This window comes from Hemitrygon akajei, chromosome 17 (genome assembly GCF_048418815.1).
Source record: "Hemitrygon akajei chromosome 17, sHemAka1.3, whole genome shotgun sequence".
In the NCBI taxonomy this organism is placed as follows: domain Eukaryota; kingdom Metazoa; phylum Chordata; class Chondrichthyes; order Myliobatiformes; family Dasyatidae; genus Hemitrygon; species Hemitrygon akajei.
The window spans coordinates 87,781,830-87,799,028 of NC_133140.1; the positions used below are offsets into that span (position 1 = coordinate 87,781,830).

At 42.9% G+C, this 17,199-nt stretch overlaps 1 protein-coding gene across 4 annotated transcripts in view; it reads right to left on the minus strand.

Moving 5' to 3' along the window:
* The window catches only part of LOC140740883 (BTB/POZ domain-containing protein kctd15), a 94,994-nt gene that overhangs the window by 41,835 nt on the left and 35,960 nt on the right, over positions 1-17,199 (minus strand). For all 4 annotated transcript variants that reach the window (XM_073070483.1, XM_073070482.1, XM_073070485.1 and 1 more), the window contains one exon: positions 9,796-9,971. In XM_073070483.1, the coding sequence (XP_072926584.1) occupies positions 9,796-9,971 (176 nt within the window). The remainder of the gene's footprint in view (positions 1-9,795; positions 9,972-17,199) is intronic.

Consider the following 17,199-nt stretch of genomic DNA (forward strand, 5'->3'; position numbering starts at 1 on the left):
CCTCTTCACCCTTCGCTCTCCACCGATATCTTCACCCTTCGCTCTCTACGGACCTCTTCATCCTTCACTCTCCATGGATCTCTTCCTGGCCATTGGATCTCACTGTAGATCTCTGCCGGAACTGGCTTTGCGTGCTAGGACAGGCATGTCCCTATGTCACCAGGGTATGAGACCGCCAGTACTCTCTCCTGGCTTAGCCCGTCTATCGAAGCCGTGTACTGGGGTGTGGCTACCTTCTAATGCAAACAGCTACTTGGGGCCACAGGTGAGAACTGAATGTCCAGTTGGGGACCAATGGTGAGTGAGCTGCCCCAGACTGGACATAAAAAGTCCCTTTACCAGAGGGGCTACCCTTCCTAGACCTCCATACATCCTCCGCTGATAAATTTTTATGACTTTTTTTTTAGAACTATTGGTCCTGGTAAAACCCAAATTCGCTAACAGTACTTCTAGATAACAGTGTCAACACCTTGCTCATGATTGGATACACTGATTGGGAGGATTACATTTATCCTTCAAGAATCTGTAGATATGCTGCCCAAGTTGCCTCTGCCTGTTTCTGCTGCTTGTTTGTCCTCCCCAGTATCCAGCCGTTCCCTGACCTTAATGTTGCTGTCGGCAGGAGGTACAGGTGTCTGAGGATCCACACCTCAAGCTTCTTCCCTATTGCCATCAGGTTCAAAAACCCTAACACCACCTTAGACTACACTTCCCTCTTCTTTCTCTAACTTGCACTACTGTTGTTATATTTTTACAATATGTTATGCATAATTTATGTTAATTTGTTTGTATGTTTGTCATGTACTGTATTGCTGCTGCAAAAAGCTAATTTTATGTCATTTATACCATGTGTATGAACACCCAACAATAAACTAACTTTTCACAACAAATTCCATTCAACATTCCTCTGTCCGCTTGTCCTGTCTTTCTGCAGGCTACAACTTTCAACACACTATTGAGCAATCAGTCAATTCCTAGATCATTTCCAAATCTTTTAATAATATTGGGTACATTTAAATGTTATTCATTAAAGTACACCACTAAAAGTAAGTGAGCTCTGTAGAAATGCTTCCTGCCACTGGATCCCATAGGCTGCTATTTTTCTGTCAGCAGGATATTGCCAAAAGCCTTGTTAAAATCCACGAAGACTGCATCAAATATGTTATCCTCAATTTCTCCTCTTGTGAAATGCATAAAGTTCAATCCAGATGAACAAACACAATCTTCACATAGCAAATGCACGCTGATAATCCTCGAATAACCATTACTTTACTAAATGTTGATCAATATTTCTCCTCAGGATTTAGATGAGACTTAGGCCACCATTATGGGGTTGGCCAGACGTGTCTGATTACTTGGTCCATCCGTGTGAACCTTGACGAACATATAATACTCCTCCAGTCTTCCAGCACCAAAGCAGGTAGAGAATGATGGTGAATCTCCCGCATTTCCTCACTTTTCCCCTGACACCCTGAAGTAGATTTCATGTTGACCAAAGTGGTCTATCTGCACTTAGTGATCATATTTCACTAAACAGAGACTTAGTTTATATTTTGTTCTAATTGTTCTTGTAATTGTGTCCTTATTTTAAAAATTATGTATTATTTGTTTAGAATATAGAACATTACAACTTAGTACAGGCACCTCTGCAGACCTTATAACCTACTCTAAGATCAAGCTAACCCTTCCCTCCCACATAGCCCTCCATTTTTCTATATTGCAAGGGCCTATCTAAGAGTCTCTTAAATGTCCCTAATGTATCTGCCTCTACCATCACCCTGGGAAGGGCTTTCCTCACACCTGTCACCCCTGTGTAGAAAACCTACCTCTGACATCCCCTTTATAATTTCCTCCATCTGCTACCAAAGCAGCAGAATTATATTCAACCATGGTCCAGCAGTTCCCTCACCCTCACCTTACCATTATGAATAGGTCAGGAACAATGAGATGGAGCTAACTGATCAGATCAGAACCCTGTTGGCCACCATATCCCATCGTTAATGGTGGTGGACAGTTAAATAACTAGAGAGAACTCTTGAGTTCTGTGTGTATCCTCTTGCACTCTGAGGTCAAAATCTAGAACACAAGAGACATAACTGAGATAGTTGCAATTATCCTTAGCATTAAGTATTGTGATTGACCCATGTCAACCTCACTTACTATCCCTATCAACATTTCATACTACTTCATACAGACCTCTTCCCATTGCTACCATTGTGGAGGAGGTACAGGAGCCTGAAGACACACACTCAACGATTCAGGAACAGCATTTTCCTCTCCACCGTCAGATTTCTGAATGGACAATGAACACATGAACACTATCTCAGTATTATTTTGCTCTCTTTTTGCACTATTTATTTAATTTATTTTTATGTATACTTCTTCTTGTAATTTATAGTTTTTATTATATATTACACTGTACTACTGCCACAAAACAATAATTGCCCAGCTTTGAACCTGATTCTGACTTCTGTTTTACACTTTCATCCATGACTTCATCTTTCCTGTCTCTGCAATCTGTTCAGAACAAGACAATAAGCTGGATTTCCATTGCTGCTGCCCAGGTGGTGTGGGTATATCGAGACTGTAGTGAGTTTCAGGATGTGGAACCAGTCATGATGAAGGAACAGCGATATATTCCCACAGCATAATGATGCATCATTTGGAAGGCAGGGTGAGAGAGCAACCACCTTCACCTCTTCCAGAATTCACCTCTTTTTTTCCATGTTGGACCCAGGCAATCCTGAGATCTGGAAGCAAATGATCTGAGCAAGAATCTAAACTAGCTGTTATTATTAATCCAATTATTAGTGAGTAAATATGATTTTAGTTGTATTCTTAGCAAATCCTTCCATCAGACTGCTAATGATGAAGAATAAATGAATATTGCAATAATTTGTCAGATTTGAATAGTCTATTCCTTTTCAGACAAGATGCACCAGGGTAGATTTTGTTTTTACTTTGAATAGCATTGTACCACTTGAACAGCTCGGCTTGAGGTGCAAATGGTTCCCAAGCACTTTCCCACAGATGAAATGTTGACAAGAACCAGTGTCTTGCTGTATCTAGTTTTCTCAGCATTTTTCATGTTATATCAGAACCAGGTCTAATCTCACTGGCTTGTGTCGTGAAATTTGTTGCTTTTCAGTAGCAGCATATTACAATACATAAAAATAGTACAAAACCTTTAAATTGCATTAAGAAGTACATATAAAAATTTAAGTATGGAGAGAGGAAACAAAAATAGTGAGGTAGAGTTGATAGTTCATTGTCCATTCAGCATTTTGATGGTGGAGGGAAGAAGCTGTTCCTGAAAATTTGAATGTGTGCTTTGAGCTCCTGTACCTCCTCCCAATGAGACAGGGCTATATGAAGTGGATTGAACTTGCTAAAGATTGGTAGGGATATTAACTGAGGTTGACTTGGGTCAATCACAATACTTAATGCTAAAGATTATTACAAATACCTCAGTCATGTCCTGAGTGATGGCATGACCTGGGTTATGCGATGCTCAATGATAGATGCCACCTTTCAAGTTAGATGAAGTTCAGTGGAGTACTGTCAAGTTTACGGGTGTTTGAATGAGGGAGGGTGATCAGGAATGAGTTGGTATAATCAAATCTATCTAAGGTGCAGAAGGTTCAGAGGAGAAACTGGGTCCAATGTCCAATGTCACTGTTTCAGATTCAAAATAGGATGGTGCCAGTGGGTTGGGACAGAGTTAATGATGGGAACTGAAGATGATAGCTTTCAACTTTCCAGTGTTTTGCTGTATGAAATTTGTGTTTTATCCAGTGCTGGCTATCAGACAAAAAGCCTGCTATTTAGAGATGATGAAAGCATCAGGAAGTGGTGGTGAGATAGATCTATCATCAGCGTACATGTGGAAATGTGAAAATATCCTCTGTGGACTGCTGGTTGAAACCATGATAACTGCTACCTGCAGGGGCATTGATTAAATCCAATGCTTTACTTTGAAAGTGGTCACAAATCCATTGGAAATAAATGGCAATGCAACCTCTCCACACCAGAGGCTGGTATTTTATAGGAGCGTCTGACCAGATGATCATTTCTCCAGAGATGCGAGGACTTGGAGAAATCAATGCTACCATTTTATACAATCAATAAGCAGTCCCTTATATGCCTGGGGTTTTATTTTCCAATTTTTTCTCTTTTTCTGTCACTCCCAATACCACTGTTTTCTGAATAAAAAACACAGCCATAGTGATAAAGATCAGAGCAGACATTTTGTGGCCATTGTCTGTCCAAAACAGAAGGAAATCATAGGAACATGCTGTCAGTCACTATGCTCGTAACTGAACCCACATCTTGTCCAAGCTGTGGACACATCTTGTCCACCTTCTCCAGATATCCTCTGAATCCCTAATTGTCTTAAAATGTATAGATCTCTGATCTGAATATATCCACACCTTCCATTTTCAGCATTCAGATAGTTCTTCTCAACTCTCTCCCAATTGTTCAACTCTTTATGCTGAGGCAACACATTTTGGCACAAGACTCACCAGTGACAGACATAACCTCTCAGCTTTCAACAAGTTTATCATTTGATTCAAGCATCAAATTGTATGCTTCAATTACAAAAACTCTAATTTTTCTGAAGTACAACCTTAATCACTGTCCCCATAACAATCAATCTCATTCCAGGAGTCAATCTACGTGTGTCTCCAAGACAAGTGAAGAAGAGTAAGATGGTGATAGACTAGTGGCTGTTTAAGGCCTAAGATGGAGGGCTACAAAACCAAGCTCACAGCCCTTATATCATATCTCTAGACTGTCCCTTCAAATACTTTCAGAGCAGGGACAGATTACATACAGGGTAAATCTACACTAAAAGAATAATGTATTATAGAAAGCATGGATAGGGCTGATAGCCAGTACAGCTTTTCCCAGGGTTGAAATACCTTATACTAGACAGCATGTATTTAAGGGTAGAGGGGAAAAATTCAAGGGAGATGCATGGGGCGTTTTTTAAAACAGAGTGGTTAGTGACTGTTATGTACTGCCTTGAGTGGTGGTGGAGGTGAACATAATAGAGATGTTTAAGAGGCTCTTTGGGACATAAATAACCTGACAGTGGTGGCATGTAAATCGTGCAAATCTGGCACAACATTGTGGGCTGAGAGGCCTGTGCCTTACTGCTGTATAAAGAGGGAGGAGAACGATTGTGGGAGAAAACCAGACAATAATATAAAAACGCACAGTAAAAAAGCAGAGATTTTCTAAACACTGGTTCCTTACACTGAGGAATTAATCATGGAAATTTTTTAAAAAAGTGCAGATTCTAAAAATTTATTTTCTATCGTCATTCCCAGCAGAAGATACCAAAAACATCTGAATAATGATGATAACCAGGAAGTGAGCAACTTAAAGCCACCTCTGTCACTTTTTAATGTGCCTGAAGTCCACCATAACCACCCCCTCCGAGGAGATTGAGGCTTGTAAGTCTCCCCGCCCCCATTCTAACCACTTTCTGCAGGAACACCATCGAGAGCATCCTGTCTGGCTGCATTGTGATCTGGTACAAAATTGCAGGGCGCTGGACTGCAAAACCCTACAGAGGACAGTGAACTCCACCAAGAGGATCACAGGGGTCTCCCTCACCCCTATTTGTGACATGTACCGGCAGCTTTGCTGATGAAGGGCCCAAAACATTGTTGAGGATCCCTACCACCCATCTCACAATCTCGCTGACCCACTACTGTCAAGAAGGAGGTACAGGAGCATCAGGACTGGGACAGTCAAACTAGTTAACAGCTTCTTCCCTCAGGCTGTGAGCCTAATACCCTGTCACCAGCGAGGTCACGTCACCAGGACAGAGAGCTGGTTACTGTACAATTTACTGTTTAGACACAAGACAAAGGAGCAGAAGTAGGCCATTCAGCCCATTGAGTCTGCTCTGCCACTCCACCATGAGCTAAACTATTCTCCCATCTAGTTCCAATTTCTGGCTTTTTCCCCATATCCCTTGATATCCTGACTAATTAGATACCTATCAATCTCCTCCTTAAACACTCTCAATGATCGGGCCTCCACAGCTGTATGTGGCAACAAATTCCATAAATCCACGACCCTCTGGCTAAAAAATTTCTCCTCATCTCTGTTTTAAATGGGTACCCTCTAATTCTAAGACTGTGGCCTCTTGTCCTGGACTCACCCACCAAGGGAAACAGCCTTTCCACATCTACTCTGTCCAACCCTTCCAACATTCAAAATGTTTCTATGAGATCCCCTCTCATTCTTCTATACTCTAATGAATACAGTCCAAGAGCCGACAAATGCTCCTCATATGTTAGCCCCTGCATTCTGGGAATCATCCTAATGAATCTTCTCCGAACTCTCTCCAACATCAGCACATCCTTTCTAAGATAGGGGGCCCAAAACTGCACACAGTATTCCAAATGGGGTCTCACCAGTGCCCCACAGTGCTTCATCAACATCTCCTTACTCTTATACACTATTCCTCTTGAAATGAATGCCAACATAGCATTCGCTTTCCTTACTGCCGATCCAACCTGGTGGTTAACCTTTAGGGTATCCTGCACTAGGACTCCCAAGTCCCTTTGCACTTCCGATTTTTGAATTTTCTCCCTAAATAATAATCTGCCCGATTATTTCTTCTTCCAAAATGTACAACCATACATTTCTCAACATTGTATCTCACCTGCCATTTCTTTGCCCACTCTCCGAAACTGACCAAGTCTCTCTGCAACCTTTCCGTTTCTTCAACACTTCCTGCTCCTCCACCCATCTTGGTGTCATCCACAAACATAGCCACAAAACCATTTAATCCATAATCTAAATCATCGATATACAGTGTAAAAAGAAGCCGCCCCAACACCGACCCCTGCGGAACACCACTAGTAACTGGCAACCAACCAGAATAGGATCCCTTTATTCCCACCTTTTGTTTTCTGCCTATTCCACCCTTTCCAATATCCTTCCTGTAATTCCATGGGCTCTCATCTTATTAAGCAGCCTCTTATGCGGCACCTTATCGAAGGCCTTTTGAAAATCCAAATACACAACATCCACAGCCTCTCCCTTGTCAATCTTATTTGAGATTACCTCAAAAAATTCCAAGAGTTTGGTGAGGCAGGATCTTCCCTTCATGAAACCATGCTGGCTTGGGCCTATCTTGTCATGCACCTCGAGGTATTTCATAACCTCGTCCTTGAGGATCGACTCCAATAACTTTCCAACTACGGATGTCAGGCTAATAGGTCTGTAATTTTCTTTTTGCTGCCTCCCTCCTTTCTTAAACAGTGGAACTACATTTGCAACATTCCAGTTCTCCGGGACCATGCCAGAGTCTATTGATTCCTGCATTTCCAATGCCTCCACAATCTCCAAAGCCACCTCCTTCAGAAACTGTGGATGCCCCTGATCCGGTCCGGGAGACTTATCTATCCTTAGTCCATTTAGCTTCCCAAGCACTTTCTCTCTAGTAATCTTGACTGTACCTAATTCTATTCCCTGAGACCTCTGGCTATCAGGTATGTTGCTAATGTCTTCCAACGTGAAGACTGATGCAAAATACTCATTTAGTTCCTCTGCCATCTCTTTGTAACCCATTATAATCTCTCCAGCATCATTTTCAACCCGTGTCACTCTTTTACTCTGCATATATTTTAAAAAACTCTTAGTATCCTTTTTTATGTTAATTGCCAACTTCCATTCATAATTCATCTTTTCTTTCCTAATGACTTTCTTAGTTTCCTTCTCGTCCAGTCCTCAGTTTTCCCACTAATTTTTGCTTCCTTGTACACCGTCTCTTTTGCTTTTATTTTAGCCTTAACCTCTCTCGTTAGCAATATTTGTGCCATTTTTCCATTCATGATTTCCTTTTTTCTTGGAATATATTTTTCCTGCATTTTCCTTATTTCTTGTAGGAATTTCATCCAATTCTGCTCTACCGTCCCTCCATCTAGCTTTCTTTTCCAATCAACTTGGGCCAGATCCTCTCTCATACCACTGTAATTTCCTTTGTTCCACTGAAATATCGACACACCTGATACCAGCTTCTCCTTTTCAAATCTGAAACTGAACTCAATCATATTATGATCACTCCTTCCAAGGGGTTCCATTACCTCTAGCTCCCTAATCGCCTCAGGTTCATTACACAACACCCAATCCAAAGCAGACGATCCCCTGGTGGGTTATGGACAAGCTGCTCCAGAAAGCCATCCCGTAGGCATTCTACAAACTCCCTCTCCTGAGATCCAGTACCTTCCTGACTTTCCCAATCCACTTTCATATAAAATCCCCCATAATTATCTTGACATTTTCCTTCTGACACGCTTTTTCTATTTCCAGCTGTAACTTGTAGTCCACATCCCGGCTGTTGTTTGGACACCTGTATTTAACTGCTATTAGTGTCTTTTTACCCTTGCCATTTCTTAATGCCATTCTACCTCTTCTGATCCTATGTCCCTTCTTTCTAGTGATTTGATATCATTGCTTACCATCAGGGCCACGCCACCCCCTTTACCTACCTTCCTATCTTTCCTATACACGGTGTATCCTTGGACATTCAGCTCCCAATCACATCCATCATTTAGCCATGACTCGGTGATGGCCACAAAGTCATATCTTTTAACCTGTAGCTGTACAACAAGGTCATCCACTTTATTTCTAACGCTGCATGCATTTAAGTACAGTACATTTAGATCAGTATCTGTTACTGATTTTGCTATATTTCTATCGCACAGCAGATTATCCTGTCTGTTCACCTGCCTGTCCTTCTTGACATCTTTGCTGCTCAGTATCTTTGACTTATTTCTATTTTGCTCTTCCTCGACCCAAACACTCTGGTTTCCTTCCCCCTGTCAACTTAGTTTAAAGCCTCTCTAACAGCTATATTGAACAATCCCACCAGGATATTACTACCCTTTCAGTTCAGGACAGTAGACGCGTGCAGTTCTGGTCACCTCATTACAGCAAGGATGTGGAGGCTTTAGAGACGGAGCAGGAGAAGTTTACCAGACTGTTGCCTGGATTAGAGGGCATGTGCAGTGAGGATGGCCAAATTTAGATTGCTTTCTCTGAAGCAGTGGAGGCTGAGGGGAGATCTGATTAAAGATTATAAAATTCTGAGAGGCATAAATAGGGTGAAACAGTCAGAATCGCTCCCAGGGTAGAAACAGCAAATAGTAGAGGATTTGTATTTAAGGAGAGAGGGGACAAATTTAACGGAGACATACAAGGCAAGTTGTCTTTCACAAGAGCAGTGGGTACGTGGAATGGACTGCTGGGGCGAGCGGTGGAAGCAGACACAATAATGGTGCTTATGAGGCTGTTAGACACGTGAATACGTTCAGTGACTGGAGGAATATGAATTAAGTACAGGCAGAAGAGAATCAGTTTAATTAAGCATCGCGTTCGGTAACATTGTGGGTCAAAGGGCCTTGTCCTCTTCCGAATTTGTTGTTTTGTGGCAGCTGTACAGTGGAATATATAAAAAAAAACTAAAAATTACAAAAGAAAATATGTATTATTTTTAAAAATCAAATTAAATAAGTAATGCAAAAAGGGTGATTTTGATCAGTCCTAACTAGTGACCAACCTACCTGATTTGCAAGTTATGACTGATCGAAATCATTTTCAGTCTTGAACAAGGGGTCTCGGCCCAAATGCCATCAGTTTCTTCCCCTTCAGATACGTGTTGACTTTCTGAGATCCCCCAGCATTTTGGGTGCTTTGCTCAGAATCCACTGGCAAGTGTCTGCGTTTTAACTATTAACCCCTCTGCCGATGATTTCAGATTCAAACCCTTACCTGGAGTCTGTGTATTTGGTTAAGGTGGCTAGGCTGCTGGTATACATGTGCCCACCAACGTCAATGTGAACTGGAGCGTTGGACTTGGTGAGTTGAGCTGGCAGTGGAATGCCCTGAGATGCCACAGGTGAGACAGGGGAGCGGGTCAGAGATAGCCGTGACATTGTTCTTCCCTCCTGAAAACACAACACAGACAGAATCAAAGTAACGGCGAGGCACATTTACAGATTTACAGCTTTACAGCATCAGCAATCAGTGATCAGGGTTCAATTCCCAGCACTGTCTGTAGGGAGTTTCTCCCTATAACCATGTGGTGCTTCCAAAGATGAATGGGTCAGGGGTTAGAAAATTGTGGGCATGCTATGCTGCGGCTGGAGCTTGGTGACACTTGTGGGCTGCCCCCACCATGTCATTGGACTGTCCTGTCGTTGACATAAATGAAGCACTTCACTAAACTGTATGCATCAATCTGTCAATATGCATGTAATAAATAAAGCTAATCCAATCTAAAGCTATTTTAGTAGTGGACTAACACATAGAAGATGCTGGAGGAACTCAGCAGGTCCAGCAGCAAAATGCTGAGTTCCTCCAGTACTTTGTGTGTGTTACTCAAGTTCCAGTATCTGCAGAATCTCGTGCGTTTGTTTCAAAACTCCCACTGGTGAGACGAAGGAAAGCGTGTCTAAAAGTACTGAGATGAGAGATCCCGGCAAGTTGAGAAGGCAGTCCATAAGCACGTGTAGCAATGGCCTAGCATAAAATGGAAGTCTATAGACCCCACTGAAAGACACGTCTTCATTACCGCTGATTCACTGTGCTCACGTATCACAATTCCCTCACCAGCTCTGGGGGTGGGTGGGCAGATAGCCAGAGACGTGTATCCCACTACAGGCTGCTCTCTCTCCCTCTCCCTGAGCTTTCAGAACGTGTGCTGTTTTGAAGTCAATCCTCACAGTCAGAGGGTATCTCCATGACACAGCAAACCAAGGCAGAAAAATCCGACGGCCATTCAATGCAATAGCTTCTCCTGCATTTTCTTCAGATTTCATTATTCATAAAAATATGGCAAATTAGGAAAAACAGTGAGTGACAGTGACCTATCTGATTAGATTCTGTCTGTGCTGCTGCTGGAAATAAAATCAGTGATGTGTGTTGAAAAACCACTGGCCATCAGGGAAGGCCATTTTCACAAAACCATCCGGTTAGTTCACTGGTGTGAAGATCAGTGTTAGAGTATGGGAGAAGTTATGAAATAAGGTAAGAGTAAATGGCAATGGGTCTTGGCAGGATCGTGGAAATGGTTCAGTGTCTGAGGGTCATGTTTCTACACACTCTATCTCTGGAAGGCTCCTACAACGGCACCAAGATTCAAGATTGCTTAATGTCATTTCCACTACACAAGTGTAAAGGAGAATAAAAAAAAGTGACGCTTGGCACGGGAGTGTCTGTACAAAGTGACGCTTGGCACGGGAGTGTCTGTACAAAGTGACGCTTGGCGCGGGAGTGTCTGTACATAGTGACGCTTGGCACGGGAGTGTCTGTACAAAGTGACGCTTGGCACGGGAGTGTCTGTACAAAGTGACGCTTGGCACGGGAGTGTCTGTACATAGTGACGGTTGGCACGGGAGTGTCTGTACAAAGTGACGGTTGGCACGGGAGTGTCTGTACAAAGTGACGCTTGGCACGGGAGTGTCTGTACAGTGAATTTGACAGGAAATGATAAAGTAGTGGTGGTGGGGGGTGTGGAGTGGTGGGTTAGTGGGTGGAGGTGTTGATCAGCCTTACTGCTTGGGGAAAGTAACTGTTTTTGAGTCTGGTGGTCCTGGTGTGGATGTTACATAGCCTCCTCCCTAATGGGAGTGGGATAAACAGTCCGTGAGCAGGGTGGGTGGGATCCTTCATGATGTTACTGACTCTTTACTGGCACCTTTCTATATAGGTGTCCTTGATGGTGGGTAGGCTGGCACCAGTAACTGTCTCTGTATTCTTGCCCCAATCACAAGCAGGAAATTTCCAATCCATTTACAACGATTTTACATTTTCCACATGGGCAGAATTCCAGAATATTCTCTGTCAAACTAAAAGGTTCTGATCTCCATAAGAGATGTGGAAATCACTACTAAGTGAGTCAAAATTTAAAAAACATGCCTCAGACAGCATCTCATACCTCACGACCAATAGCACAGACCTCAGTCGAGGCCTGGAACCTGGACCTCACAGCCTAGAGGTCACGTTCCACCCCTTACTATCAAGCTGTAGCTGTCACAGCAGGATTAGGACGTGTTCAGATTCACATGTACAGTACATGGAAACATATAGTGAAATGTCTGGTTTGTGTTAAGACATAGGAGCAAATTAGGCCATTCAGCCCATCGAGTCTGCTCTGCCATCCATCATGGTTGATTTATTATTCCACTCAACCCCATTCTCCTGCCTTCTCTCCATAACTTTCGACATCCTGACCAAACAAAAATCTATCAACCTCTGCTGCAAGTATGCTCAATGACTTGGCCTCCACAGCTGTCTGTGACAATGAATTCCACAGATTCTCCACCCTCTGGCTAAAGAAATTCCTCTTCATCTGTTCTAAATGGACCTCACTCTATTCTGAGCCTGTGTCCTCTGGTCTTAGACTCCCTACTATATGAAACATCCTCTCCACATCCACTCGATATCAGACATTTAATATCCAATAGGTTTCAATGAGATTTCCTCTTATTCTTCTAAACTCCAGCGAGTACAGGCCCAGAGCCATCAAATGCTCCCCATTTTTTTAACCCTTTCATCCCCAGAATCCTCAGGGGCTTCTCCAATGCTAGCAATCCTGAGTTCAGCATGTAAGTGCCATTACAAAGAAAGAACAGCACCTCTACTTTCCCAAAAGTCAATGAAGATTCAGAGTGTCATCTAACCTTTCTTAGATGAGCGTTGGTGAAAATATTTACTGGTAATAGAGCTTTGACCAATGGCCAAACCAGACATGGGAGGTTTGGAGAGGAGGATAAAAGGCAGGCACGGTTCGTGGCAGTGTATAGAGCTTTGACCAGCGGTCAATCAGCGTTTGGGATTGATAAGTGAGAGCAAATTAGAGAAAGGCATGGCAAGCACAGAGTGGAAAGAGGCAGAGTGGTGATCTTAATGCTTTAGCTCTTCGAGGCTTCAGAGAAGAGAGGCTTCACTCTGAGAAAGCAAAGCAAAGAAAAGCTCGTTCTTTCCTTCTCCTCTTTATATCTGCTCAATTAGGACAGTGGAGGTGATAGGTAGGTAGTGCAATGCTCCTCTTGCAGGATGTGGGAAGGCAGGGAGACTTCCAGTGTGACAACAACTGTGAGAAGTGCTTCCAGCTGTAGCTTCTAACAATCCGTTTTGAAGAGCTGGAGATGGAACTGGACGAACTCTGGATCATTCGGAGGCTGTAAGGCTGATAGATAGGACATACAGAGAGGTAATTACACCCACGATGCAGAACTCAGGAAACTGAGTGACAGTCAGGAACGGGAAAGGGGTTAAGGAGCCAGTGCAGAGGACCCCTGTGACCATCCCCCTCAACAACAGGGAAATCACTTTGGATACTGTCAGGGGTGATGACCTAACAGACGAAAGTCACAGTGTGACTCAGAAGGGAAAGGAAGAGGCACACTGTGGTGATATGGGATTTGTTAGTTAGGGGAACGGACAGGAGGTTCTGTGGGCAAGAAGGAGATTCCTGGATGGCATGTTGCTTCCTGAGTGCCAGAGTCCAGGATATCTCAGATTGAGTCCTCAATGTTCCTAAGAGGAAGAGTAAACAGTCCATGTAGGTACCAATGACACAGGCAGGATGAGTGACGAGGTTCTGCATAGGGAGTTCAGGGAGTTAGGTGCTAAGTTAAAGGGCAGGGTCTCCAGGGTTGTGATCTCAGGATTGCTACCCGTACCACGTTAGTGAGACCAGAACTAAGAAGATTAGAATCAGAATCAGGTTTATTACAACTGGCATGTGACATGAAATTTGTTAACTTAGCAGCAGCAGTTCAATGCAATACATAATCTAGCAGAGAAAAAAATAATGAATAAAACTAAAAAATAATAATAATAAATAAACAAGTAAATCAATTATGTATATTGAATAGATTTTTTTAAAACGTGCAAAAACAGAAATACTGTATATTGAAACAAAAGTGAGGTAGAGTTCACAGGTTCAATGTCCATTTAGGAATCAGATGGCAGAGGGGAAGAAGCTGTTCCTGAATCACTGAGTGTGTGCCTTCGGGCTTCTGTACCTCCTTCCTGATGGTAACAGTGAAAAAGGAGCATGCCTTGGGTGCTGGAGGTCCTTAATAATGGAAACTGTCTTTCTGAGACACCGCTCCCTGAAGATGTCCTGGGTACTTTGTAGGCTAGTGCCCAAGATGGAGCTGACTAGATTTACAACCTTCTGTAGCTTGTTTCGGTCCTGTGCAGTAGCCCCTCCATACCAGACAGTGATGCAGCCTGTCAGAATGCTCTCCATGGTACAACTACAGAAGTAGTGGCATGCATTTGTTGACATGCCAAATCTCTTCAAACTCCTAATAAAATATAGCCGCTGTCTTGCCTTCTTTATAACTACATCGATATGCTGGGGCGAGGTTAGATCCTCAGAAATCTTGACACCCAGGAACTTGAAGCTGCTCACTCTCTCCACTTCTGAACCCTTCTGGTTGTATCGTCAGCAAATTTATAGATGGTGTTTGAGCTATGCCTAGCAACACAGTCATGTGTATATAGAGAGAGTAGAGCAGTGGGCTAAGCACACACCCTTGAGGTGCGCCAGTGTTGATCATCAGAGAGGAGGATATGTTATCACCAATCTGCACAGACTGTGGTCTTCTAGTTAGGAAGGCGAGGATCCAATTGCAGAGGGAGGTACAGAGGCCTAGGTTCTGCAACTTCTCAATCAGGGCTGTGTGAATGATGGTATTAAATGCTGAGCTATTGTCGATGAACAGCATCCTGACGTGGGTGTTTGTGTTGTCCAGGTGGTCCAAAGCCGTGTGGAGAGTTATTGAGATTGCATCTGCCATTGACCCACTGTGGCATAGGCAAATTGCAGTGGGTCCAGGTCCTTGCTGAGGCAAAAATTCAGTCTTGTCTTGACCAACCTCTCAAAGCACTTCATCACTGTCGATGTGAGTGATATCAGGCAATAGTCACTAAGGCAGCTCACATTATTCTTCTTAGGCTCTGGTATAATTGTTGCTTTTTTGAAGCAAGTGGGAACTTCCGCCCGTAGCAGTGAGAGGTTGGAAATGTCCTTGAGTACTCCCGCTAGTTGGTTGGTACAGGTTTTCAGAGCCTTACCAGGTGTTCCATCAGGACCTTCTGCCTTGCGCGGGTTCACTCTCTTTAAAGACAGCCCAACATCTGAGACGGAGATCACAGGGTCATCAGGTGCAGCAGGGATCTTCACAGCCATAGTTGTGTTCTCCCTTGCAAAGCAGGCATAGAAGGTGTTGAGTTCATCTGGTAGTGAAACATCGCTGCCATTCACACTACAGGGTTTCGCTTTGCAGGAAGTAATGCCTTGCAGACCCCGCCAGAGTTGCCGTGCATCCAATGTCGCCTCCAGTTTAAAACATGGGTAAGGAGTTGGTGTAGGAGAGCATAAGATTTTTGAATTATTTGCCACTCTTCCAAGGAAGGAGGGACATGTACGGAAGGGACAATTTGCACCTGAACTGGAGGGGGACTATTATCCTAGCAGGAAGGTTTGTTAATCCTGCACGGTGGGTTCTCAACTAGATTTGTGGGGGGATGGGAACCAGAGTGCCAGAACAGTTACTGGAGAGGCTGTGGATGCAGATGTTGGTAAGACCTCAGACTAAGTTAGGAATTAAAAGGTTGAGCATAGTGTGACAAAATCAAAAAGGGTGAATACAGGACTGAAGGTGTTGTATCTGAATGCGTGCAGTATACAGAATAATGTAGATGAACTTGTAGCACAGTTGCAAATTGGCAGGTATGATGTTCTGGGCATCACAGAGTCATGGCTGAAAGATTATAGTTGGGAGAAAGATTAATACCCAAGGATACACATTGAATTGAAAGGATAGGCTGGAAGGCAGAGAAGGTGGTGTGGCTCTGTTGGTAAAAAATGAAATCAAATCATTAGAAAGAGCTGACATAGGGTTTGAAGGTGTTGAATCATTGTGGATAGAGCTAAGGAACTGCAAGGGTAAGAAGACCCTGATGGGAATTGTATACAGTCCCCCAAATAGTAGTAAGGTTGTGGCCTATAAATTACGATGGGAGATAGAAATTGCACGCCAAAAGGGCAATGTTACAATAGTCATGGGGGATTTCAATATGCAGGTAGATGGGGAATATCAGTTTGGTGCTGGATTCTGGGAGGGGGATTTTCTAGAATACCTATGAGATGGTTTTTCAGAGCTGCTTGTGCTGGAGCCCACTAGAAGATCAGCTATTCTGGATTGGATGTTGTGCAATGAACCAGAATTGATTAGAGAGCTTAATAATGTAAAAGAACTCTTAGGGACAAGTGATCACAATATGATCAAATTCACACTGAAATTTGAGAAGGAGAAGCTAAAGTCAGATATATCAGTATTACAGTGGAATAAAGGGAATCACAGAGGCATGAGAGAGGATTTGCCCAGAATTGGTTGGAAAAGAACACTGGCAGGGATGATGGCAGAGCAGCAATGGCTGGAATTTCTGGAAGCAATTCAGAAGACACAGGATATATACATCCCAAAGCGGAGAAAAGATTCTAAAGGAATGATAACAGAACCATGGCTAACAAGAGAAGTCAAACCAATATAAAGGCCAAAGAGAAAGCATATAATAGAGCAAAAATTAGTGCGAAGTTAGAGGATTAAGACGCTTATAAAAACCAACAGAAGGCAACTAAAAAGTCATTAAGAAGGTAAAGGTGGAATACAAAAATAAGCTAGCCAATAATATTAAAGAGGACACCAAAAGTTTCTTCAGATACAGTAAGTGTAAAAAAGAGGTAAGAGTGGATATCGATGCTGGAGAAGTAGTAATGGGGGACAATGAAATAGTGGATAAACTGAGTAAGTATTTTGCATCAATCTTCACTGTAGAAGACACTGACAGCATGGTTGAAGGTCCAGGTGTCAGGGGTCATGAAGTGTGTGAAGTTACCATGACTAAAGAGATTGTTCTTGGGAAACTGAAAGGTCTGAAAAGTAAGTTACCTGGACCAGATGAAGTACACCCCAGAGTTCTGAAAGAGGTGACTGAAGAGATCATGGAGGCATTAGTAATGATCTTTTAAGAATCACTAGATTCTGGAATGGTTCCAGATGACTGGAAAATTGCAAATGTCACTCCACTCTTCAAGAAGGTAGAGAGGCAGAAGAAATTAAACTATAGGCCAATTAGTCTGACCTAAATCTT